At 56.0% G+C, this 23,009-nt stretch overlaps 9 protein-coding genes across 9 annotated transcripts; 4 read left to right on the forward strand and 5 right to left on the reverse strand.

Annotated features, from left to right (window-relative positions):
• Positions 1-164: 164 nt before the first annotated feature.
• Positions 165-2,439, reverse strand: PG986_004562 (breast cancer protein; the record flags this gene model as incomplete). Its single annotated transcript, XM_066840784.1, has 2 exons — positions 165-504; positions 563-2,439. 2 exons carry the CDS (start codon positions 2,437-2,439, stop codon positions 165-167), a joined length of 2,217 nt encoding a protein of 738 aa, XP_066703411.1.
• Positions 2,440-3,801: 1,362 nt separating this feature from the next.
• Positions 3,802-4,539, forward strand: PG986_004563 (DSS1/SEM1 family-domain-containing protein; the record flags this gene model as incomplete). The annotated part of the gene is made up of 3 exons (XM_066840785.1): positions 3,802-3,937; positions 4,199-4,331; positions 4,500-4,539. The coding sequence occupies 3 exons, from the start codon at positions 3,802-3,804 to the stop codon at positions 4,537-4,539; spliced, it is 309 nt and encodes a 102-aa protein (XP_066703412.1).
• A 922-nt stretch (positions 4,540-5,461) lies between these two features.
• PG986_004564 (phosphoglycerate kinase) lies at positions 5,462-6,980 on the reverse strand (the record flags this gene model as incomplete). The annotated part of the gene is made up of 3 exons (XM_066840786.1): positions 5,462-6,228; positions 6,288-6,708; positions 6,915-6,980. The coding sequence occupies 3 exons, from the start codon at positions 6,978-6,980 to the stop codon at positions 5,462-5,464; spliced, it is 1,254 nt and encodes a 417-aa protein (XP_066703413.1).
• A 1,195-nt stretch (positions 6,981-8,175) lies between these two features.
• PG986_004565 (uncharacterized protein) lies at positions 8,176-9,046 on the reverse strand (the record flags this gene model as incomplete). The annotated part of the gene is made up of 3 exons (XM_066840787.1): positions 8,176-8,295; positions 8,377-8,822; positions 8,989-9,046. The coding sequence occupies 3 exons, from the start codon at positions 9,044-9,046 to the stop codon at positions 8,176-8,178; spliced, it is 624 nt and encodes a 207-aa protein (XP_066703414.1).
• A 2,187-nt stretch (positions 9,047-11,233) lies between these two features.
• Positions 11,234-11,764, reverse strand: PG986_004566 (uncharacterized protein; the record flags this gene model as incomplete). Its single annotated transcript, XM_066840788.1, has 1 exon — positions 11,234-11,764. One exon carries the CDS (start codon positions 11,762-11,764, stop codon positions 11,234-11,236), a length of 531 nt encoding a protein of 176 aa, XP_066703415.1.
• Positions 11,765-13,712: 1,948 nt separating this feature from the next.
• Positions 13,713-15,260, forward strand: PG986_004567 (Transcriptional regulator sdnM; the record flags this gene model as incomplete). The annotated part of the gene is made up of 2 exons (XM_066840789.1): positions 13,713-13,925; positions 13,959-15,260. 2 exons carry the CDS (start codon positions 13,713-13,715, stop codon positions 15,258-15,260), a joined length of 1,515 nt encoding a protein of 504 aa, XP_066703416.1.
• A 451-nt stretch (positions 15,261-15,711) lies between these two features.
• PG986_004568 (uncharacterized protein) lies at positions 15,712-17,861 on the forward strand (the record flags this gene model as incomplete). Its single annotated transcript, XM_066840790.1, has 2 exons — positions 15,712-16,440; positions 16,494-17,861. The coding sequence occupies 2 exons, from the start codon at positions 15,712-15,714 to the stop codon at positions 17,859-17,861; spliced, it is 2,097 nt and encodes a 698-aa protein (XP_066703417.1).
• Positions 17,862-18,206: 345 nt separating this feature from the next.
• Positions 18,207-19,523, reverse strand: PG986_004569 (uncharacterized protein; the record flags this gene model as incomplete). Its single annotated transcript, XM_066840791.1, has 1 exon — positions 18,207-19,523. The coding sequence occupies one exon, from the start codon at positions 19,521-19,523 to the stop codon at positions 18,207-18,209; it is 1,317 nt and encodes a 438-aa protein (XP_066703418.1).
• A 2,725-nt stretch (positions 19,524-22,248) lies between these two features.
• On the forward strand, positions 22,249-22,896 carry PG986_004570 (uncharacterized protein; the record flags this gene model as incomplete). Its single annotated transcript, XM_066840792.1, has 1 exon — positions 22,249-22,896. One exon carries the CDS (start codon positions 22,249-22,251, stop codon positions 22,894-22,896), a length of 648 nt encoding a protein of 215 aa, XP_066703419.1.
• Positions 22,897-23,009: the final 113 nt, after the last annotated feature.

Below are 23,009 nucleotides of genomic sequence, written 5' to 3' on the forward strand. Positions count from 1 at the left end.
CAGCAGACAGGTTCTTATATAATAACCCAAGCAAGCTTGTCTTTACATAGCCCGTACTAGGCACTCAAAAAACACCGAGCGCCTCTAATATTCCAGAATGAACCCCAAAGTCACGCTCTCGGAGAGTTGTGTATCGTAATATCCCAACAAAGCTCCCCCTTTATCTATGCGCTCTCCCAGCCCTGCTCCCGCTTGTACCACTTTAGTGTATCCTTGCCCGTTTGTACGCGCATGCCGATACGTGCGTCGAGAGTGAAAGATCCCCAGTTCGTGACCTTCTCGAGCCACTCCTCACACAAAGCGGTCTGCTTCTTGAGCCACTCTGTGTCGGATAGGGGGTCCTTCCTACTGCTGACGCTCTGCGCGTCGGCTTTCTCCCCGTTACTCGCCGGTCCCGACTTCTCCGACTTCTTCCGTTGAACTCTCCACCAGGTCACTGCCGCCATTTCGTAAGCGGCCGCCGGCTGGGCCCAATCATCCTTGAGCGGTCCCTTGAAGAGGTTCCTGAGTCGCTGCGTCAGTAACCACTCCGAGGAAATTAATAGGAACAAGGGGTGAATACCTATCGATCTCAAGGGCACCAGTCAATAGACTCTCAGCCTCATCCAGCTGACCTCCGCATCTCCGAATAGCGGCCATGCAGACATCCCGGATGACTTGTTCATCGCACTCCGCCATGATCTTAGCCTTGGCCTCCTGGGGTGCGGTGAGCCGGTCCCAGCTCAGCATCTTCTCGGAGAGGTTAAGCTCGGCCTGCGCCATCTTCTTAGTACCGTTCCAGAGGAAGACCATCTCCTGGCCCGGGCTTAGGCCTGCCGCGTCGACGAAGTCGATCCCCAGCAGCTTCTGGCGCTCCTCCCACTTGCTGATCTTCCGGGAAACATAGACCTCGAAGGGCATGGGTCTAGCCATGAAGCGCTTCATGCCGGCGGTGCTGCGGCCTTTCAGCAACAGCTCTTCTGCCTTTCTCTTGTGGAGAGCGATTTGGGTCTCGTCCTTGACCTTCGCGTGGAAAGCGTTGCGGTAGGTTTCCAACTCGGCACAGCCCGCAAAGTAGTAGTACAGTGAGTGACTCCAGTCATTGAGTTCAATGCAACGTAAGAAGTTGTCCCGAGTCGCCGGGTAATCTCCAACGAACATGGTGTTTAGAGAAAGCTCGAACGCATTGAGGGCTTCGACTTGGCGCATCTTGGAGTCGGTGTTCTTGAGCAGAATCTTAATAGCACCGTGCAAGTCCTTGCTGTTAGAATGGCCACGGGCTTCTTCGAGACGCCAGAGCCTCGAGTCCGGGTAGCGTGTTCGCATCTTGGCAAGCAGCTCGGCGCATCGCTTCTTCGGGTAGCCGACGATGGCACCTCGCTCCGTCTCCTCCTCGGAGGGCAAGATATCGGCAAAAGCCAGCAGACCGTTATAGTATGCCAGAAGAACAAGAGCTGCCACCGCGCCGTTGATGTTATCGAACCTCGTGCTTTGCCACATCATGGTCACGCCCCGTTCGCGGTCGCCCCTGAAACCTATTATGGAGAGAAGCCGAGAGAACGCCGGCGGGACCATGGAGATGATTAGTAGAAGGACGCCGAAGCACATGTTAGCTCCACTGTGTACGAAGGCGTCGATGGGATCGGTAAATAGATCGGAGTCTGGGCCTTTGCCCCATTGCTCATCGGCGGGCTTCTGTGCATCGGCAATTGACAGGTCTTTCAGTTTCCCCTCGATTTCCACGTGACCCTGGTACTGTGCGGGCTTCTGGGACTCTGGCAATTTTTCTTCAGCGGCATCGACGAAATCGAGATCAGAGTCCTCAGTCTGGTCGCCGCTCGATGCAGCAGTGGGAGTTGCTGTCCCCTTGGCGGCTGCGCTGGGCAACGAACTCTTGCTTCCGGTGGACTCAGTGTGCAGGCCCTTCGCCTTAAGGTACGCCGTCTCTGCCTCCATGATCGAGTCCAGAGTCAAGAAAGCCTTGCGCAGTTTGTAGAAGCCCTTGAGGCCCTCCGTCAAACTCTCGTGCAGCACCCCGACGACGGCGCTCATCAGCTGCGCCTCCGCATGCACCAGAGCATACTGACTGCCGGGAGGATGGATCTTTGCTGCTTGCCCGTTGGTGGCGGCGTCCTTTTGGGCCTTCTTCATCTCATTCCAGGCGTTAGTTTCGCAGTTGGCTAGCCGTTTGCTAGCCTCGGCCATCATCTCCTTCTCGAAGCCGAGAATACTCCGCATGAAGGTGGTGATGCCCAGACCCAAGTCATGATAGGGCGAGCTCCCCTTCTTCAGGTCGATTTCGGCCCCATCGATGTCGTCGTTCATGATCTTGGCCGCGCTGGTCATAGCATCCTGGATCTGAGCGATCTCGGCCGCCTGGAGATCGATCTGCGACTCGGAGGGGCTAGGGTTGGCGGTGGATCGAGGCGTGGCGCCCCGGAACCAGCTGCGTAAACTCATCGTGAATTGTGCCTGGTCCGAGTCCGATGTGGTAAAAAAAAATGAAAGAGCGAAAAGATCAGAGGATGTTTGACCGATGCGGAGATCCCAAAAGGCCGGGAAATCTGGTCGGACGGAGCTACCGAGCGTAGCGTTTAAGGAGAAGGGTTATCCGGTGCGTCTTTGGTTGTGGGGCGTCTTTTAGGGGTCTTTTTGTGTCGTCCTAGGACTGGCAATAGTCCGGTAAATCCGAGCGCCAGGCTGAGGGTGAAAGCGAGAAAGGGAGGTTCCGGTTCAATGGGACACGACAGAGAAGTTTATGGCGACGAGAACTTGGCGTAGAAAGCCAATGCGTATGGAGCAAGGTATGCGTTATTGGCGCAGGGTGAAGATACGCCAAAATGGGTGTTTGTGAAGGACCCGTCTCGAGCGTATCCGCAATTAGAGCATGAGATGAAGGTTGTAACCTAGGGTGTGCCTGTAGATCCATGTATCACCTCCGTGGGGATGACGTCTTGACTCTTTCGCGAGAAAGACCCCGCCAGGCTGCAAGTGGGCGTTAGAGAACAAAGCAATGTCATCGAGTCAGCCCCGGGATCCCGTAAGCCCAAGTCAGCGGCCAATTGAAAGGAATCAAACAGCGGTCGGCAGCATGACAAGCAGCCGAAGTCAGCAAGTTGGCAGGTCTCGTGCTCGCTCGCTCACTCTCTGTCAGGAAACATTCAGACAAAACAACAGCGCAAGTCAAAAGGAATGGCACAACATGGTCGTATTGACCTTTCGTCGGTTCGGATTTCCGCTGCTGGGTGCTCACTAATAACGAAAACGAAACAGGCTGAATCGGGGCGCAAGGCAGCCAGGTAGGCTGCTTGACTTGCGAGCCTACCTGACTTTGACTTCGCAGCGCAGCATCTTTGCCTGCGCCAGAATCCCAATCTGTGAATGGGGGCTTTGTAGCTTGATTGGCCCCAAACCAACACGGTCGGTCACTGTCGTCGCCGTACGCCGAGCTTTTAGGCGGGCTTAGCCTGCGGCCAGCTTGCCAGGTATTTACCTACCTACTAAGTACTAAACCATGATGCGGCTTGAGGGGCCCAAGCTCTGCTGGAAGCTCCTTCCCTACCGCTCAGGTAATCAAGCAAGCAAGCAATCAGTCAATCAACGATTCCCCCACTCTCTGATAGCCTCACCCAATCCCCAATCCCAACCGGCCCAGCCTTGTCAGCCAGTTAGTTGCACCACCACTTTCGATCCCATAACCAGCAGTCCCGCGAAACCACGGTGCGACCAAACCACAAACCACAACGACAACACATCTAGCATCATCCTTTTCTCTCTCCACCAGAGGAAAGAATCGATAGCCCCAGATACCACATACACATCATGGCGTCAACAAGCACACCCAAGCCCGACGAGAAGTCCAGCACGCCCGCCGACTCTAAGCCCGAGCAATCGCAAAACACCAAGACCGCCGGCGCCCTCGAGGAAGATGACGAGTTCGAGGACTTCCCGGTAGAGGGTACGTTATCATGGTCTCCCCCAATACGCAAGAGCCTCCTGCCTTTCTTGTTTGCCCGCCTCTCCCAACAGCAAAAGCACACAATCCTGCCCCAAGTGTCGCAGCCCCGTCACTGGCATTCCCATGCGACTGGCTGGAGACGGCTGAGATGCAGTTTGCACATACCCTCCCAATGAACGCAATCATCCATGTCGCACGAACACAGCATGAGCCCCAGCAACAAAAACGTCTAGCAATGTAACTAAAATCCTCTTCCTCTAGACTGGCCAGCCGAGGAGACCGAAGCCGCCAACCAACAAGGCAACACTGCGAGCGGCGGCACAGCGGCCGACCACCTCTGGGAGGAGAGCTGGGACGACGATGACACAAGCGATGACTTCTCGGCACAGCTACGGTGAGTAATCTTGCCCCCTTCCCATTTCCCCTGCCACCCCGCGTGCCATGCGCAAGAACGCAACTCCCTTCCATCACTATGTTATCCACCCCTTTTGCAGCCCCAGGCTTTCACCTTGCAGCATCAGGAGGAACAATGCTAACCAGAGTCGTACGTGCCCATCTACAGGGAAGAGTTGAAGAAGGTCGACGCCGCGAAGCGAAGATAGGATCAACCTCAGTCAGGAAGCCTTCGACCCCGCACAGACAACTCGAGACAGCTTCCATTGCGATGAGCAAGAAACATGGCATGGGTTCAGTGCGAGTGTTGCATTGTGGTAGCGGCTTCTAGCGGTCAAGGAAGAGATGCAATACAGCACAAATCAAAGGAATGCCAGCCCATGATATTTTATTATCCCCTGCGATTCTATTCTCGGAGAACCCGCCAGCTGAGCGAATTCGTAATCTGGCATCAGGGGCGATGGGCAAGGGAATGCTGAGCATCTATGAGAGGGGGAAACAGGAGCTTAGATTTCATGGCTTCCCAGAGAGAGCACTTTAGACGAGTGAAATGAACAGCTGCATGCCAGTCTTCAGTACCACGCACTTTAAACGAGCGCGCCCATCCGCGTCATTCCATCGCAATATATAATTGACTGTGCTTGGATCTGAAAACGCACGATGTCTCTTGGCCTGAGGTTTTCCACCTACGCCCCTGGATGTAGTCGGACGAGAACGCAAATGATGGTCAATGGGAATGCCCTATGTGAGAACACTCCTTATGCAAGGCAAACGTCTTTGTCGGTGCTGCCACGGTTGAGTATGGGGACCCAACGGCACCGGCAAATAAGAGAAGGCAGAATGATCACAAGATACACAATAAAAGTCGGACAAGAGTCATTTATGTTCATAGGGGTATATTTTTGTATTATGTTCATGTTTCGTTTCTATAGTTACTGGACCTCGACCTCATGTCTGCCTGCCCGGGAGAGCCATTGGCCTTCCTACCTGCCGGATTCTTGTTTTGTTTATTCCTAGGAAGAGCTTCAATTCGTCTAATGATCGTCAGGTGTCATAACTTTTTTTTAATCGTCAAAAAAAAAAACCGTATTACAGCTTCGTCTTCAGGCAGCCAGGAGGGCACTTCGCGTCCTATTTGCTGCTGAGAGCGGTAACACCGGGCAGCTCCTTGCCCTCGAGCAGCTCGAGGGAGGCACCGCCACCGGTGGAGACGTGCGAGCACTTCTCCTCGGCGCCGTACTTGGCCGCGACGGTCGCAGTGTCACCGCCGCCGATGATGCCGATCTTGCCCTGGCTGACGGCGTTGGTGAAGGCGTCGAGGGTGGCCTTGGTGCCGTTGGCGAACTTCTCAAACTCGAAGACGCCGGCGGGGCCGTTCCAGAGAATGGTCTCGGCGCTGTCGATGGCGGCCTTGTACAGCTTGATCGACTCGGGGCCGCAGTCCAGCCCCATCCAGCCCTCGGGGATGCCCTCCTTGTCGGTGGCGGCGCCCGTGGTGGCGTCCTTGTCGAACTTGTCGGCCGTGACGTAGTCGACCGGCAGGACGACCTCGACGTTGTTCTTCTTGGCCTTCTCCATGAGCTGGCCAACGGTCTTGGAGCCGGCCTCATCGAACAGCGAGGTGCCGATGGGGACGTTGTAGAGCGTCTTCTTGAAGGTGAAGGCCATGCCGCCGCAGATGACGAGCTTGTTGACCTTGTCCAGCAGGTTGTCGATCAGCTGGATCTTGTCGGAGACCTTGGCGCCACCGAGGATGGCCAGGAAGGGGCGCTTGGGGTCCTCGAGGGCCTTGGCGAAGTAGTCCAGCTCCTTCTTCATGAGGAAACCGGCGGCCTTCTGGGGCAGGTTGACACCGACCATGGAAGAGTGAGCACGGTGAGCAGTGCCGAAAGCATCGTCTGGTTGTATTAGTTAGCTGTCTGTGTCACAGCAATATAATTCATGGCAGGAAACTCACTGATGAAGACATCACCGAGCTTGGTGAGGCCCTGGCGGAACTCCTCGACCTTGGCCTTGTCGGCCTTGGTCTTGTTGCCCTCCTTGTCCTTGGCGGAACCCTCCTCCTCGAGGTGGAAGCGCAGGTTCTCGAGGAGAACGACCTGGGCGTTGTCGGCCTTGTTGACCATGGCCTCGACCTCGGGGCCGACGCAGTCGGGGGCCATCTGGACGCTCTTGCCCAGCAGCTTCTCGAGCTCGGGCACGACGGGCTTCAGGCTGTACTTCTCGTTGACCTGGCCGTTGGGGCGGCCGAGATGGGACATCAGGACGACGGCCTTGGCGCCGTTGTCGATGGCATACTTGATGGTGGGGATGGCACCGGCGATACGCTGGTTGTTGGTGACCTTCTTGTCGGCATCGAGGGGGACGTTGAAGTCGACCTGGGAGAAGGAAGCTTTGTCAGTTCACAATGCACGAGCAGACATATTTCGGCAAGGGTGGTTGGTGTTTGACGTGACAAACCATGCCGAGGGGGATCAGACGGAGAGCGCGTCGAGCGAAGCCATGGTGATTGACATGTTGCTGCTCAATAACTTGGGATGGCGGGGTGGAGGGGCTGGAGGGGAAGTAGGGGTCGTTTGCTTACACGGATGAGCACCCGCTTGCCCTTCAGGTCGACATCAGTGATGGAGAGCTTGCTTGACAGAGACATGATGAAGGTATGTGCAGGAAATCGACGATGTGTGTTGTCTTGATTCTGGGATGAGAACTGGAGGGGGAGGGAGAGGAAGAGGAGGGACAGCGTCGGTTGAAATAATAACAGCTCGACGGAAGGGAAAAGCACGCAGTCGAACGGATTGGCCTGCAGCAAACGCAAACGGGCGGGCGGCCTTGTCGGGGTCGGGAGGTGAGGGGCAGGCTGCTGCAGCTCCCAGCCCAGGGTCCTGCTCCTGCTGCTGCTCCTGCTGCTGCTCCTGCTGCTGCTCCTCTGCCTCTCTCTGCCTCTGCCTCTCACGCTCTGTCGGACTGTCGCGCCAGAAGCCGTCCCTCTCGAGCCAGTGGCATGGTGGGGTGATATGTTCACGCTGGAGCTTGCCGTGCCTTAGTGACGTGACATCTCACTCGGTCCTTCTTAGCTTGCAAGTTTCAACTTGCCAGATGTTTACTGTATATCGGACCATTTTGCTGGCCATCCAGCCACATTGGCCAAGTCTCGCCCTGCCCAACCGTATTGGAGCCTTCGCGATGGCTTGATTCTGCCGATTGCTGCTGCTTCCGGCTCTGGTTGGGCCCTTGACTCACCCAGTCGGACTCCGCCGGTTTGTCTTGGCCGATTCTAGATTCCCTTCCAATCCTGGCTGCAATCCCTCCAAAGGCTCAGTACCTACATTTGTGTCAAGCTGGATAGAATTCGCGCATGTCCGTTGTAATTGGATTAGGATGCGAGACAACAGCGTTGGTAGTTGGCGGTTTATGATAAGAATGCATGCTGACTCCCCTGTCGTTTTTTTTTTTTTTTTTTTTTTTACTGCGTCGCCGTGCTTGGCGTCCCGGTCGTCCGTACGCAGGGTCTTGCGCATCTGCAAAAAGCAAAGTCTACGTTGTTGCTCGAATGCGAACCCCCATGATAGTAGGTTAATGCTTCATTTTCGTCATAAGTAACAAAAAGGGATAGAGTAAACTACAGAGAAACGCCGTTTATGCCTTGTGCACAACTGATTCCATAAATTCGACACCCGTAACGCCGCGAACCGTAGTAGGACCGAGAAAGTGTCCTTTACCGCTCGGCCAGCGGCTCAATGCGCATGATGAATAACATGATCTCCAAAGATCGGGGCTGCCAAAAACGTCGCCCAAAACCGATTTGGCCACCGGGCCGTCCAGAACTGCTCAAGTCCCCATAATCCCTAGGAAAGTCGAATGTTCGAAGCCCGTGGAGAGTTCTGCGTGGTTTCTTGCACGTCCTCAGCCGCATTGGACAGCGACAGATAGGCGGTCCACGCAATACCAATAGTGGAAACGAAAGGCTAGTAGCGCCATCAGGGTCAGTCTCCACTCCGACAAGAGAAGTTCACGGCCGTGATTGATAATAGAACTGTGCCACTTACCAGCTGGAACTGCACAGGCATGAGCCTGAAGTTGATGACCTGCACAGCCGGCCAGATGAGGAAGTTGGCCTTCAACGTCGGGATGTACATGTCCCTCAACTTGTGCGCAATGGCGCGCTTACCACCGCCCTCGGCAGCCGTCATGACGGTAAAGAAGCATGCGATACCGAAAGGCGCAAAGATGAGCTGATCGAAGGCCACGCGCTTCATGGCCGGGCCGAACGCACTCGCCTTGGTGACTGGGAACGTCCGCGAGAGGAACCCGAACCACTTGAACTGCAGCGGCGCCATGGCGAAACCGTACGCCATAAAGCGAGTGAGGCGCTCGAAGTCGAACGGCGGCGGCAGCAGCTTCGAGTCGGGGATCAGGTCGCGCTCGTAAAAGGGGTTCTTGCGATCGAGATCGTGGATTTCAATGGCGATGTTATCGTTCTTGTTCAAGCCCCCTTCTTATGGAGAGCACGCTCGCGGACGGATGTGATGGTTTGGGCGACAGTATCGGCGATGCCTCCGAGGACGGCATTGGTCACCATCATGGTGAGAACTGCGGCGATACAGTCAGCATGCCGAAGAGAGGACTGGTTATGGGGACCCGAATTGGGGACAACGTACTTGGCCGCTCGTCATAGTAGGCATTGAACCTCGACATCAACCTCGCTACGATCGTCATTTCGATAAAGAATATAACGGTATGGAGAAGTGGCTAAAAAGTGGTGAGGTAAAGATGGTCAGCTTAGGTATTTGGGAGGTGTAGGGACGATGCTGCTGCTAGCAGAGTAGGGTCCAGTCAATGATGCCATGGAAGGATTGAAGATCATCTGGGTCTATTGCAGCGGTCGGCGACGGACAAGACATGTGCGTGGGCTAGAGGACGGGAGGGCAGGAACTCACGACTCGACCGAAGATGAACTTGCTATTAACCGCCCTTGCAACGCGGCGACGTGTGAGTTCCCAAGTCATCTTGAAGCGGCGGGAGAGGTTGGCCTTTGTTTTTTATCTTTTCGGGGTTTACGACTACGGGACACCGGCCCTCGGCACTGGAGCTTTAGAGAGAAGAAAAAAATGCTAAGCGTTGCGTTGCGTGTCGCTTGTTTTCCGCTTGCCGGTGACGAAGGTGCTCCGTTGATTTTCGCAACGAGTTGGATTCAGAACGACGTGCTGGGTTGGAACCGGGTCCTGGGGCTGCCCATCTATGACGACAGTTTGACAATTTGGTCAATTTCCGGGGGTGCAGACGATCCAAAAGCCTAGGCCAAGAACTTGTCGCAAGTCGCAAGCGGGGCTAAAGGTCCGATTCAGGTGATACGAGTGCACTCTGGCGCTGGAGTCTCTCCTCTTTGTCTTCTCTCTCGTAACGTCAACTTTGATGGGGAGCGAGGAGGTCGATTCGATCGAGGAGCTCGTGGAGGGGGAAGGAAAATAAGTAGCGTCAAATTAGATCAAGTTGTTGTCGCCCCTCGAGAAGCGACGTGTGGTAGCTAGCTGGTGAGGGCAATGACGGGAAGAAGAAGTTGGAGGGAGAAAGGGTAAAGTTGTCTCTACGAATGGAATCTTACCTGACACTCAGCTAAAGGGGATTGATTAATTGGCTGACGAAAGCAGGCAGTGCAGCAAGCCCAGGCAAATGGGAGGGTGGTCGGATCGAGAGCGCGAATGAGTCTCGAGTGACATATGTAGTGAATGCCCTGCCGCCTGTGAGGCCTGGCGTACTGCCCAGCCCGGGGTCAGTGCAGTTGCGCTGTCGCAAGCCAGGCCACATATGCCGGTCACTTCTTATTAGCGCCTGGCCGGGTACGATTAGCGCCCGAGCAGCCTGCAACATTGGTGCAACACGTTTCGACGTGAACGACGACATGCCACCACCAACATCACTTCAGTCTCACTCCCAGTCATATATGTATCTATATCTATCAGCCGGACTGTCTCGAGAAGACAACGTCTCTGTCTCCGTCTCTATTGCTTCGCATCCTTCTGGAATCGACTTGGGTGATCAGAGCCGGTTAACGTAAGATTCGACTCCAGATATAGTGGAAGATCACTACCACAATGTCCCTAGTGGGCCAATCCCACCCAAGGTTCAAGACATTAGGCCCCGTCCAACACGAGTCCGCCACGCTCGTCAGTTCAGTGCAGATGTCTGAAATTAGATACTGCCACACATACATGCTGGAAGAATCTGCACCTGACAAACGGTTGGCACAACCCCACGCCCAGCAGTAACCTCCAGACTATCCCACCAATGAGACTTTCTCAAATGTAAAACTGTCGACATGGATGATGGCATGCTGCTCCATGAGACGAACTCTTAAAACCAAAAGCAAAGCAATACACGCTTTTTGAAAATCAGATGGACTGCGATCAAATGGCATCCGGATGATAAGGATTCGGCTCCGGTCAGCTTGACTTGTGCGCGGTAACCTATGTGTTTCTCATGCTGACAGAACGTGCAAATGAAACCGGTAGATTCCACCTGGTCCTACTTGAGAAGACTCGGTGCTGCACATCCTTTTACCACAATGCTCGATATGACAGATAACAACCATCAATGTCTTCGCTCACGACTCAACCGACTTCAAAACAAACAGCAATCGAGAGTAGGGGTCCAAAGACCAATTGGATTAACTAGAAAGTAAAAGTAAAAGCTGGTTGTCGGAATCCAAAAAAAAGTGCCCGCCTGCCATTTTCCCAACCTGACGTACGCCCCCTAAATGCGCCCCTCGCTGTCAACACCAAATGACAACGAAAACAAACAAAACCAACCGGTCTATTTGTCGCAAAAGCTAGGTAATCAAGATACGCGACAACTGCACGCTCCCATTTCGGCAGCATGCCACACACACACACACAACCCCTTTAATCATCTGTAACGATAGGCCGAATCACCAGATAGGTCGATGCCGGTGTCTCGGTCGCGACAGCAGTGGCGGTTGCCATTGCCGTCGCTGTCGCCGTCGCCGTAGTAGCAGGCGGCAGCGTGCACGAGGGGCACCCGCACGTCCGGCGCACCACCACGGTGGGCGTGCAATCCTCCATGACCGTATGCGACGGATACGGCGCCTGCGTCGGCTCGCCGGGGCGGCAGGTGCTCGTGGGGTCGGGGCAGACGTACCGCCTCCCCTTCATCCTGTTCTTCTTCTTGCAGACGCCGCCAAAGACCGGCAGCGTGGCCGTGGCCGTTTCGGCGGCCAGGCTCGTGCACGACGACGGAGACGACGACGAAGACGGCTGGGGCGGGTAAGTGGTGATGACTGGCCGGATGGGTACGGTGGAGGTGGAATGGGGCCCCTCTGTGGGTGAAGCCGTTACGACGCTGCGGGAAGGGAGACGGCGCTGTTAGTGACGATTGTCCCCCGGCCGAGGCGTGTGCGAGGGGAGAAAAAAGGCCCATGGCGGGGGAGTGACGCCAGTGGTGGCGGACTGTTCTTACTCACCTCGAGGGCAGCAGCAATGCTGCGAGTGTGATGCTTAGACAGCCGGGTAGATGCATCTTGTCGAATTCGAATCAATCGGTATTTCGGATCTTGGGATGTCAGGATGCGTTATGAAGGTAGCGTTGGTCAAACATTCAGGGGTCAGAGAAGGGAGACAGCCTCTTATACGCAAGCCTCGCTTTATTTCGGAGAAGGCAAAATTGATATGTTTATTTTCTGCCTGACTATTCTTGGATGCTGTGTTTTCAGCATTTGCTCGATCCATGGGAGCCAGGCACGCCGAGTCGGAGCTTCGGGTTTTGAAGGTAGCCGGTGTTATGGCCTCAATGGTCCAATCCAACAAGGTCGTGATCCATTTTGAGCGGTTTTCTTGATGTTGCGCAGCTCATCCCTCTTGCATATTCTAATCTTCGCTGTGGTTGTCAACTAGCCCAGGTTGATTGCGTTGAATCGACGTCACTCCTGATACGGCCCGGTTAATATGGTTTCCCTACCATGACGGGTACTCACCCACGAAATAGGCCCAAGGCAATCATGGATGGGCAGCAGTCGCCTATACAGTTTGATAGCCTTGTATATACAGCCCACCTTTCAAATAGGATTGCTGTAGGATCGCATCCAATTGGGTCCATATAGCTAAGCCACTTACACGATAGGTATAGGGGTTACCTACCGAGGAAACCGAGCACCACAGCTACCCTGTGAAGCGATCCTCACATTGCACTTAAGCTGGGAGTTTCGGAACGTGTCGAAAAGCATTGATAGCCATGATAGTATCTCGTTTCAGAGTTGTGAATTGCCAATAAATTCCCAATGACGGCCATATCTGCTACGAATATTTCAGGAGACCAGCTCGACCCAGAGTCGCACTCAAGCCCCATTGATATATGATTGACGAGGCAACTCCATTCTGATTTAACGGCCATTGGTATGACAATCCTAGATTTGCCTCTTGCTCTTCCTCAAAAGCTCTGGTAGACAGGTCTTTTTTGGAAAACCCCTCCAAATTAAGCCTTGCCAAGTACAGGGACGTCCACCAAACGAGATTTCCCTGGCAGCTGGGTTGAATCTTAAATGGACGTGCATGTAATATCCCGAGCGCTGCAGTCGGGCTTCCTAACGTTTCGTTAAGAGTACGCAGGCAATAGAAGCTAGGCTTTCCTAGCTACGTTGCAACCTAGGATTGCCCACCGCATTCATGGCATGTGGTCGATGTTGTGGAAGCCACCACTGTTGGATGATGCATCATCCATATCGAAGTTACCAAGGTAGCAGCAACCCTGTATGTTAAATGCACCATAACAGCGCTGCGCTATTGCCTCTTGGACATATTCTACACTGTTTTGTACGGCAGTTACGATACAGCGCGTATAGGGAGAGTCATAATAGCAGCGTCGACTTTCCCATTATTCAAGAAACAACGGATCTGGTCGTCGGGTTTGAGATATCCGAATACTTATTATGCAAATCGTATTCGAACTCATCAAATGTTTCTACATCCATGCCGCTGCCAAGGCATGTTTCACGAACGATAAGGTTAAGCGGTGCTGAACATGGGATGAATAAGAACCCAAGCTTTTGGCGGGAGGTTGTTTCCCGGATAGCTAGCGAAAAGCAAAAATGAGGCCCAGTGAGCAACCCAGCTCTTGTCGACTGAATAATTGAATGGAGCGTAGGTAGCGTCACGAGAAACCACATGTGAATGCATTGGACGATCTGGAACACATTAGACCCGAAGGAGAATTTCAACATGTTCTTCTCTCCCATCCTCAGTTCCTGATAACCAAGCTCTTGTCCGCTGAATGGATCGCTTGATACCAGGCCCCAAGAAGGTCGCCCGCTACAAGAGCAGAATCCCGGAGAAATCCACGAACAGACTTGCTTCTCTTTGCTGCTACCGCGAAAATGGAGTCCGCAAAAGTCATCCCTCTCCATGGCTTCGACACCATGCCGGTGTACACCAACATGGTCCTCAGCCTCATGCTGAAGTACGACAAAGTCCTCGACCCATTGATCCTGCGAGACAGCTTGATCGAGCTGGTGAGCCGTGAGGGCTGGTGCAAGCTCGGATCGAGACTGGAGCGAAATGTGCTGTATCTCCCCATCCATACCAAGCCCGTGATTTGACAGCTTGCCTAACCTCAATTTTAGGAGAATGGGAAGTTGGTGTACCACGTACCGGCGAAGTTCGACGAGAAGACACCCGCGATCACCTTCTCCCACGTCACGTACGACATGGACGTGGAAGGGCACCATCTCGGCTGCAAGATCCCGACCCACCACCCGGACAAACCCACCGTCGTAGCCGATCCCGCCGTCTTCGGACCCCTCGCCCGCCGCGCCGACGCCCCCGCGGGCCTGGCCGACTTCATCGCGCGCGCGCTGCCGCAGCTGGAGCTGCACGTCGTCTCCTTCCGCAACGCCACCCTCGTCAGCGTCAGCTTCCTGCACTCGCTCCTCGACGGCATGGGCCTCGGCAGCCAGGGCCTCTTCCGGGGCTGGATGCTGGTCCTGCAGGGCCGCCAGGCCGAGATCCCGCCCGTCTGCGGCTTCGACGAGGACCTGCTCAAGGACCTCGGCAAGCAGCCCACCGAGAAGCACAAGCACCAGGGCAACCGCATGGGCCGGTTCGGCATGCTGTGGTGGGTCCTCAAGCGCGCGTTCCAGGTGTTTTGGTACAAGGAGGAGGGGCGGATCGTCTGCATCCCGGAGTCGTTTGTGCGGCAGTTGCGGCAGTCTGCCCTGGACGAGCTCGCCGCGCAGGCCGGAGGCTCGGCAGGAGACGCCAAGCCTTGGATCAGCGAGGGCGACGTGCTGGTGGCGTGGTGGACGCGCTACGCCACGCTGCATTTGCGGAACGAGCCCGACAAGACCATCAGCATCAGCAGCGCCTACAACATCCGGCGCGTGCTCTCGGGCAACCTGCTGCCCGCGGGCCACGCCTACCTGTCCAACGCGTCGCTCGGCCTGTTCATGCTGCCCCAGATCCGCGACATCTTCAGCCGGCCGATCAGCTGGATGGCGGCCCAGATGCGCCAGAGCATCGTCGAGACGGGGACCAAAGCGCAGATCAAGGCGCTCGTGGCCGAGGTCATGCCCGACTGGACGGACATGTCCACGTTCCGGATGTACGGCGACACGGGCATGCACATGATCGTCTTCACCAATTGGACGCAGGCGCAGTTCTACCAAGTCGACCTCTCGCCAGCCGCGGTGGACTACAAGAAGGCCGACCCGCAGGGGCAGCAGCAGCAGCAGCAACAACAACAACAGCCCGTCGCACCCAGCTTCGTCAGCTACCGGATCTCGAGTACGGTATGGCCGATGCGGGACAATTTCTGCATCATCGGGAAGGACTCCGAGGGACGGTACTGGTTGGCAGGTAGTCTACAAAAGGGGCTGTGGGCCAAGATTGACAACGAACTTCAGCAAGGGGGTGTCGTCGGTGCTTGAAATATTGTCGGGTCACGCGGCTGATTGGTTCCATGCCACAAACGCCCGGTCAACGCTACCCCGCCATCCATTCTGACTTGGTCTTCACCTATCTGGCCAAGTAGACCAGACGTTCGTTCGGCTTTGATCAAAAGTACATAATCGGTAGCGTCTGTGAATTCCAGGCTTCTGGGGCGGGAGGAGAATGACCCCCCTAACCTGTTGGGCTGTGCCCCGCTTTGGGGTGATGCTAGTCTCTCAAGCCTCTCTAAGTAAACAGCTGCCTAGCCAAAGAGGTGTTTACCAAGTACCAAGTCGATGCCAACACTGCATGTTCCTTTTTGATTTCATAAGTCCGAGTATCCCAGCACCTAAATATCCGATTCTCCTTTTATCATAACTACTTCTTTCCAATCGGAAGTCTATCGTCAACTGAAGGAATGCGCATCGCCTCACCGAAGTTGCTGTTAAAATGCATGTTTCGGCAGGCCTTTTCTGGCCTTGGCGGTCCCAGAGACTCCTCCGTCCCAGCTCTGCCAGCCAGAAGGAAGAGGAAGTACTGATCATGCCAACTTCGCCTGCCCCGGGCAATCTGCCTACCGAAATTCTTCTCCAAGTAGTTGCCATCGTCCACTACGAACATCCGCCAAGCCTGGCAGCTTTCGCACAGGTCAACAAGGTGTGTAATGCCGCAGCCATGGCCTGGAGACTCCGAAGTATCCGCTTCGAGGTCAAAAAGCGGCAGGATTTGCGATACGACGTAGATCGCTTTCTCCAAGCTGTCAAGTCCATACGGGGAGAGAGGCACGTGCGATGGCTCGAAGTGCGAGGCAGCTTGGAGCCTACCGTAGAGGGGGACAGCCGGGCTCCCAGCCGCCCTAGAGAACCCGTCTTGCGAGACCATATATACCACGGCACCGCCAGGGATGTTTTCAACGAACCCGTGGACGCCGAATTTGACTCGGACGGGCCTGTTGAGAGACAGCCGGAGGAAGACAAGGGTTGGGAGCCGGTCGTTGACCTCTTGAAAGCACTACCACACCTCGAGGACTTCGTCTTCACCAGCGAAGAGAACCAGCTTCCCCCAGTTTGCTCCAAGCTCTCCACGAGCACCATCCGGCGTGCCGACTCCATCTTCCCTACTTCCGCTTCCGCAGCCTACGGGAGGACTCGACAGATCCGCACGAACTGGCCATCGTATGTTCGCCGCTCCTGCACAGCCTTGGGGTCAAGTGGATGAAGTACGACGCCCAGCGAAACATCGATTATAACTTGCAGGCCGTCATGTGCCTTATCGCGGACGGCATGGCCCCGAATCTGAAGCGCGTGAAGCTGACGCATTGTTTGCCTACCTCGTATCCCCGGCGTCCATGGGTGATCCGCCCCGATCCGCCCTGGAATGGATTAGGCTCGGGACCGCAGGGCCAGAGTGCTGCGAGCACGGCGAAACGGACTTCCCTGGAATCCCTCATACTATTCGACTACAACCCGATAGAGGCCAGCGTTTTGGCAACGTGGCAACGCCATACCGCGTTCGAGAAACTGACGGATCTCAGCTTCATCACTGGTGTTAGCGACAAGGCGCTGAAATGGGCCGCCCGGAACGCCTCGTTCCCCAACTTGACCCGGTTGAACATCAAGTTCGTTCTCGACGAGAGAGATCAGAGCCCGCGGGATTCCACGTCGCCACTTGCAGTGTTTCTCGAGTCTCTACCACCCCTGGAGTCGCTGCGCGTAACCGGCCACATTGACAGCGGTACCATCGACACCATCCTGATTTGGCACGGTGATAGCCTACGAAGCCTGACCCTGCGTCCCTACGGGGCTCCGGACCCGCTAATCGGCCTTGGCTGTAGGCGGCGCCATCCGTCGACATACGGACAGGACCACATCCTGCAGATAGGCTTCCTCTGCTCGCGCCTGGAGAAACTGAGCCTACCCATCCGGCGCCAGAAGGGCGCGCCCGACGAAGTCGACATCTACCGCGCCCTCGGCATCATCGAGACCCTCACCGACATAACCCTCCACCTACACTGCCCCAGTCGGTACGCACTGGAGCCAGACGACGGATGGCTTTGGGAGCCGTTTGGGGACCCCTTCAAAGACCGGCGTTTCGACAAACGCGACTTTGTGCACGGGTGCCAGCTGCGCAACGGCGACGTGTGGGAGGGCCTGCTCAACCGGGCCGTGGACGAGGTCCTCGCGCGCGCCATCTGGGACGTCGTGGCGGCGGGACGACCGCGGCAGTCGCCGCTGCACTCGCTCCGCCTCCGCCCGCGCGGCGGCCCGGATTTTGGCCCGGGCGGGGAGGGGTGCGGCCTCGAGTATACCATCGAGCATCTGCAGCGCAGCTACCTGGTCGAGCGCAGCGTGCGCGACGACGATACGGCGCCCCGGGTGGTGGAGCTCGGCCGCACGGAGCGGGAGGCGCGGGACGAGAGCAGGACGGAGAGCGACCGCGACTATCGCCGCAGGTGGGCGCAAAGCCATCCTGGTGAGCCGTCGCCGCCGGAAGCCACGCATTTGGAAGAGCTGCTTCGGAGGATGTGGCCGGCGAAGGGGGGAAGTCAGGATTGGAGAGATAATTGGGAAAGCGTGCCGCTTGAGTTAGGCAAACGATGAGTTGTCTATTCTCCATGATTACGCCATAGGCAATGGTATTCAAACAATCCAGCAGCGGACCACCGCGTCTATTATAGTTAGTCCCGTCTCTTCGGTTGTTTTCCGACTCGCGAGTCTCATTACCTCTTACAACTTGGAGGGCATCTCTCACAAATCTACAACATACGGTATCACCTTCTTTGTCAAAATGGTCATCCTGCTCTTGATGCTACTTTTGTTCTCCCTGTGGTAACTCGATATGTTTTTGAAAATAAACAAAACCGGTACTCCATACTATATCTCGGTTTTCCAATTGACATGCACTCACCCATCTCCCGCGGCCTTTCCGGCTGATCACCCATTATGCTACAGGCCGTCATGCTCGGGAACCCACGGCTCGTCCACATCCAGCGCGGCGCCATTGCACTGATCATCCGTCTCGATGTCGCGTCCGCCCTCGAGCGTCATGCTCGTGATCAGGGACCGCTCCCCCTCGCCCGCGCCGGCGAACGGGGCCATGGCGCCGGCCACGACGGTGCCCTTGGCCTTGTCGTCCACCACGCTGAACCACAGCCCGGGGCTCTCCCACGAGGGCGGGAACTGGCCCGTCTTGGCGTCCGGCGCGCCGAAGTAGCACTCCCACATGGCCCGCCACCGCTTCTTCCACGCCGGGTCCTTGGCGTCGGGCCGCGCGTTGGTCGTGTCCCCGCCCGCGTCCGTCCGGACGAGCATGTCGAACCCGCCCTGCGTGAAGTAGTGGTCGACGGGCCGCGTCGTCGTCGGCGCCATCGGCAGGCCGTTCCGCTTCGCCCAGCGCCGGTTGTTCGCCGTCATCGGGCCCGGGCCGAAGCCGATGCGGAGCTGCATGTGCCCGTCGTCGCGCGGCGTCGCCGCGAAGTGGAAGTCGCGGCCGGAGTCCGGCATGCGCACCCCGAAGACTTCGTGGTTGTGGTCGCTGCGGCCGAAGTCGTCGTCGGACCGCTTCACCACCCCATCCGCCGAGACGGTGGTGCCGTTCCAGCTGCCGACGTGCCGGACCTCGGCGTCCATGCTGCGGGAGAAGATCTCCTCGGCCTTCTTTGTCCAGACCGCGACGTCGTCACGAGCCCGCCGCGCTCTCTGTGGCAGGCGCGCGGGCCGCGGCCGGTTGGGGAGGGCGGCCAGCGGGATGCTCGCAGCGGCCGCGTCGATCCAGGGCCCGAGGCCGACCCCGTCTGCCCATCGGGTGTAGTCGGTTACGCGCTGCACGTAGCCCATGCCCTCGCGGAGCGTCACGTCCAAGTAGACCTTGGCATCGGTGCCCCACTCGTACAGCTGGTCCTTGGCGGCCACCGCGAACAGGCCGATGCCGGTGGCCTCAACTATGGAGGCCATGACGCAGTCGTAGCCGGTGCTGGCATCTTGAGAATCTTTATATGTCTGACAGGACTGGACCATGCCCTTCCAGGCGTGCACGGCGGTCGCGCCGCCAAAGGTGACCCCAATGGCCTTCAAGTACGACACGCTCAGGACCCAGCGTTTAATGTCTCCTACATCAGCGCGCTGCTGGACCGGGGCGAGGTCAGTACTGGAGAAGGTGGTGGAAGAATTCCGGGCTGAGACCGTATCATCCGCCATATCAGCCAGAGGAACGGCCAAAGATACAGGGGCGGCTATTCCCATGAGAAGGAGCTGGACTTTCATGATGCTTGGACTGACTGTTCAGACTGATAGAAAGGAAATGTCCGTTTGGGATTGTCAATGCAGGTCAAATGTGGTGGATAGGAGCGTAATAAAGAATAGGTGATTATGCACTGAGGTCGGGGATGTGTGGATTGGATGAATATCGGGAGGTGATACAGACGGCATTGGCAGAGTTATTATATCTATCACATACCTCCCTTGGGCGGTGTGTCTGAAATCTCAATATCAGGCAACTCCAAGAGCGTCTGGGTTCGAGACATTCCGTCTGTCATAGCAAATACCAATGGTGGCTGGGGAAATGCTGTTGGGTCTTTACAACATCCAACTTGTAGCCATCGATACTCCGACTGCATAGATGGATGACCCAGATGCTCAGCGTCCTTGGGATCCTTGAGTACCTGGCTCAAGATACCTATGAATAGCTCTTCTTCGGTTAACTGATCCTATTGTTTCTCTATTACCCCGCGGAAGAACTGGCTGAGCCACCCCGGACTGACCATCACTCGATGCGCCGCTGCCTCGCAGAAGGTCAGCAAGTAGGCTGTATAGCTTGGCATGTTGGGCGTTACCCCACTGTACATGTCATTGGCCCTTGTTCCACTTGACGAGCATCATGTCTCTCTGAACCGTATGCATGTACTTGACCTTGTTACCCTGTTTGTAGCTCGTTTGTATAGCTCCCGTTCTTAAATTCTTACGTGACAAAGTCTGCGTGGTCAATTTGCGTGGCTCAGGCTATGATGGGAAAAGGCGATGTTTGATAATCAAGAGGGTAAACACATACATATTATGTGAACATAGCTACGATACGCTTCCGATTAGTCCACGAATGAGGCACTGGCGAAAACCCTTTGTCGAGGCATGTAAAACCTGATTTACCACTACATGAGAGATTCTGGCCTAACATTGCAATCCCTTTCAGAAATAACTAACAGAGTTCAACCCCAGTAGCCTGCGGATATCCTGATAGACGATCTTGGGTCCGAGCACGACCAACGTGACCGCCGCCGGCGGTGCACACAAAAGTATAAAGGTATCTGGCCAGTCGATACTATCCCAGCCATCCATTTTGCTGTAGATTTTGTAGGCCGTCCATGGTATGTACAGCAAGTGGAACAGCAAGATGTGGTCCATCAGGACACTCGGTTTCTTATGAGGGCCTTCTGCATGAGTCAATTGGGGCGGCTCATCTATTCACCGGAAATCCATCAAGCAACCCATTAGCATTGCTTGGGCTTGGCGAAAAATAAGTACTGCTGCTGTGGGGGAATGGCATACCTTGAGGAGCCGGCGTGGCTTCTGCTCCCTTGGATGAGGGGCCTGATTTGCTTTCCGAGTTGGGTGCCATACTTGGCAGCTGACTTGATGATGCCGGTGGGATTCTCTTCTGGTAGAGGTGGTGTCGACTGATCTGTCCGAGCAACGCAGTAGGAAAGATAAAAGTGATGATGAGAAATGATAAAAGAAGATGGACAGCCCTGGAGACACGAGAGCGCTTAAAGGAACCAGAAGCGGGCGGGCTGCGCGCGGCACAGACGGCGGCTACCTGCGTAACGCAGGGAGGTAAGCAAGCAGGGATTGGGATCATCCGCGCCCCAGAGGAATTGTAGCAGCAAGACAACCATCAGCGCACCGGTGTTCAACAAGCAGCATATCCCGGTTGAGAAAACCACCGCTCGGGCTGTTAGGGATCGTCGCTCTAGCCTACTCCAAGAATACGGCGAAGACACTTCGCCTGTCTTGGCTTGTTGGGCGCGCTTGATCCAGGCAGAGGCGGCGGAGGCAGAATCCTACGATTGGGCCAGATTGAGGGCTGTGGCAAGGAAAGATCAAGAAGAGTGGACCGAGAAACCTCGAGAGTGCTGAAGATGAGAAAGAAAAGACGAACCCCGGGGCCTCGGGGAAGGCAGCACACAGATATGGATCTCGCAAGCAGGGATACGATCCCGATGTCTTGGTAAGAAACATCGAAAGCGGCGCGGTCCAATCAACGAGCAGCGTTTCCTATTTGCACCCCAAGAAGAACAACCAACAACAGTGTGGCTCAGCTTTGGCATATAACATACATGAGGCTGACAGCATCAACATGCGAATTGTTTCGGGGCTCAGCACCCACATCCTTGGCATGATGCAATCGCGGGAAGAGAAAGGAATGTACTCGTGTCTCTCCTTGTATCCGGCACGGAGATACCCCGGGCCACGGAACGATCGAAGATGCCCCGGCTGATTGCTCCGGGGATATCGCGCCATGGCTCGCTTACCGTGCCGACCGTCCACGCCGGGGCTTAGCGGCGGCAAAATGACAAGGTGATCCTACAGACGCCGTTGACTCGCGGATAGTGTTTCTATTATTAGCTATTTTCCACGCAGGAATAAGTCACGGAGAGAAAATATACACAGTTGTTGCTATGATGGACCCAGATGCAATGCCATGGTGACTCGATGGTAGCCTGAGAGAGAATGGATCCTCATGAAGTAGGATCACGTTTGTGACATGGCTCTCTAAGACGGCCTCGAGTTTCAGTATATTACAGCTGCTCCTTCCGTCATAAGTCCAAGTAGATCAATCCAGCAGATACACTGTCCCACGTTGCCTACACAAATAAACACCTTTGCTTACCATCATATTCCGTATCCAACAGGACACGCCATTCACATATCCGCATCTCCCCCTTTTCCGGCCGGCTTACCCCGAACCCTAAACGCAAGTCTAGAGGGAAGCATGATGCACCTCACAGCCCTCACAGCTTTCGTCTCCTGCCTCTCCGGCCTGGTGGCGGCAGGACCCTGGACTGCTGAAGCGCCCAACTCTACACTACCCGAGAATAATGACGTCCCTCGTGCGGCTTCCTCCCCTGATCTTCTACCCCACCAGCAGCACGTGGCGCGCAACGCCGCGGGCTGGAACTGGAAGCTCTGCGAGACGACGGGCGCGGGCTGGTGCACGCTGTACGTGGCGACCGGCGACGGCTCGGGCCGGCTGAGCGCCGAGGCCTCGGACTACCGCAGCGTGGCCCTGTTCGACAACAAGTGCCGGCTGCTGCAGGCGCTCATGACGAACTCGGCCAACCCCAAGGTGACGCTCCGGGGCAAGGCCGGCCCCGCCGAGTACGTCGACGTCAAGCTGGACAACGCGGTCCGCCCCCGCGGCTGGATCTCGTACGACGGCGCCGACACCCCGCTCGGCGACGGCTCCGGCATGGCCTGCAACAAGCCCGAGTTCTCCGACGGCGTCCAGTGCCGCAAGGCCTTCGAGTGCTCCGTCATCGCGCCGCCCCCGGAGGCGCCCAAGGAGGAGACTTCGCCTTGGTCCAAGGAGTTTCCTTACAAATACCCCTACCAGCAGGTTATGGGTAACAGATGGAGAAAATAGATCAGGGATTTGAGACAGTCCCACAAGAGCGACGTGTCAGTGGGACTCTTCTGTGCCTGAATTTTACATTTGGAGCATTTTGCGGGACGCTGCATGGCATGAGTAGATGGTGT

The sequence above is a fragment of the Apiospora aurea genome (assembly GCF_038362705.1).
Source record: "Apiospora aurea strain CBS 24483 chromosome Unknown utg000003l_segment0_segment0, whole genome shotgun sequence".
Lineage (NCBI taxonomy): Eukaryota > Fungi > Ascomycota > Sordariomycetes > Amphisphaeriales > Apiosporaceae > Apiospora > Apiospora aurea.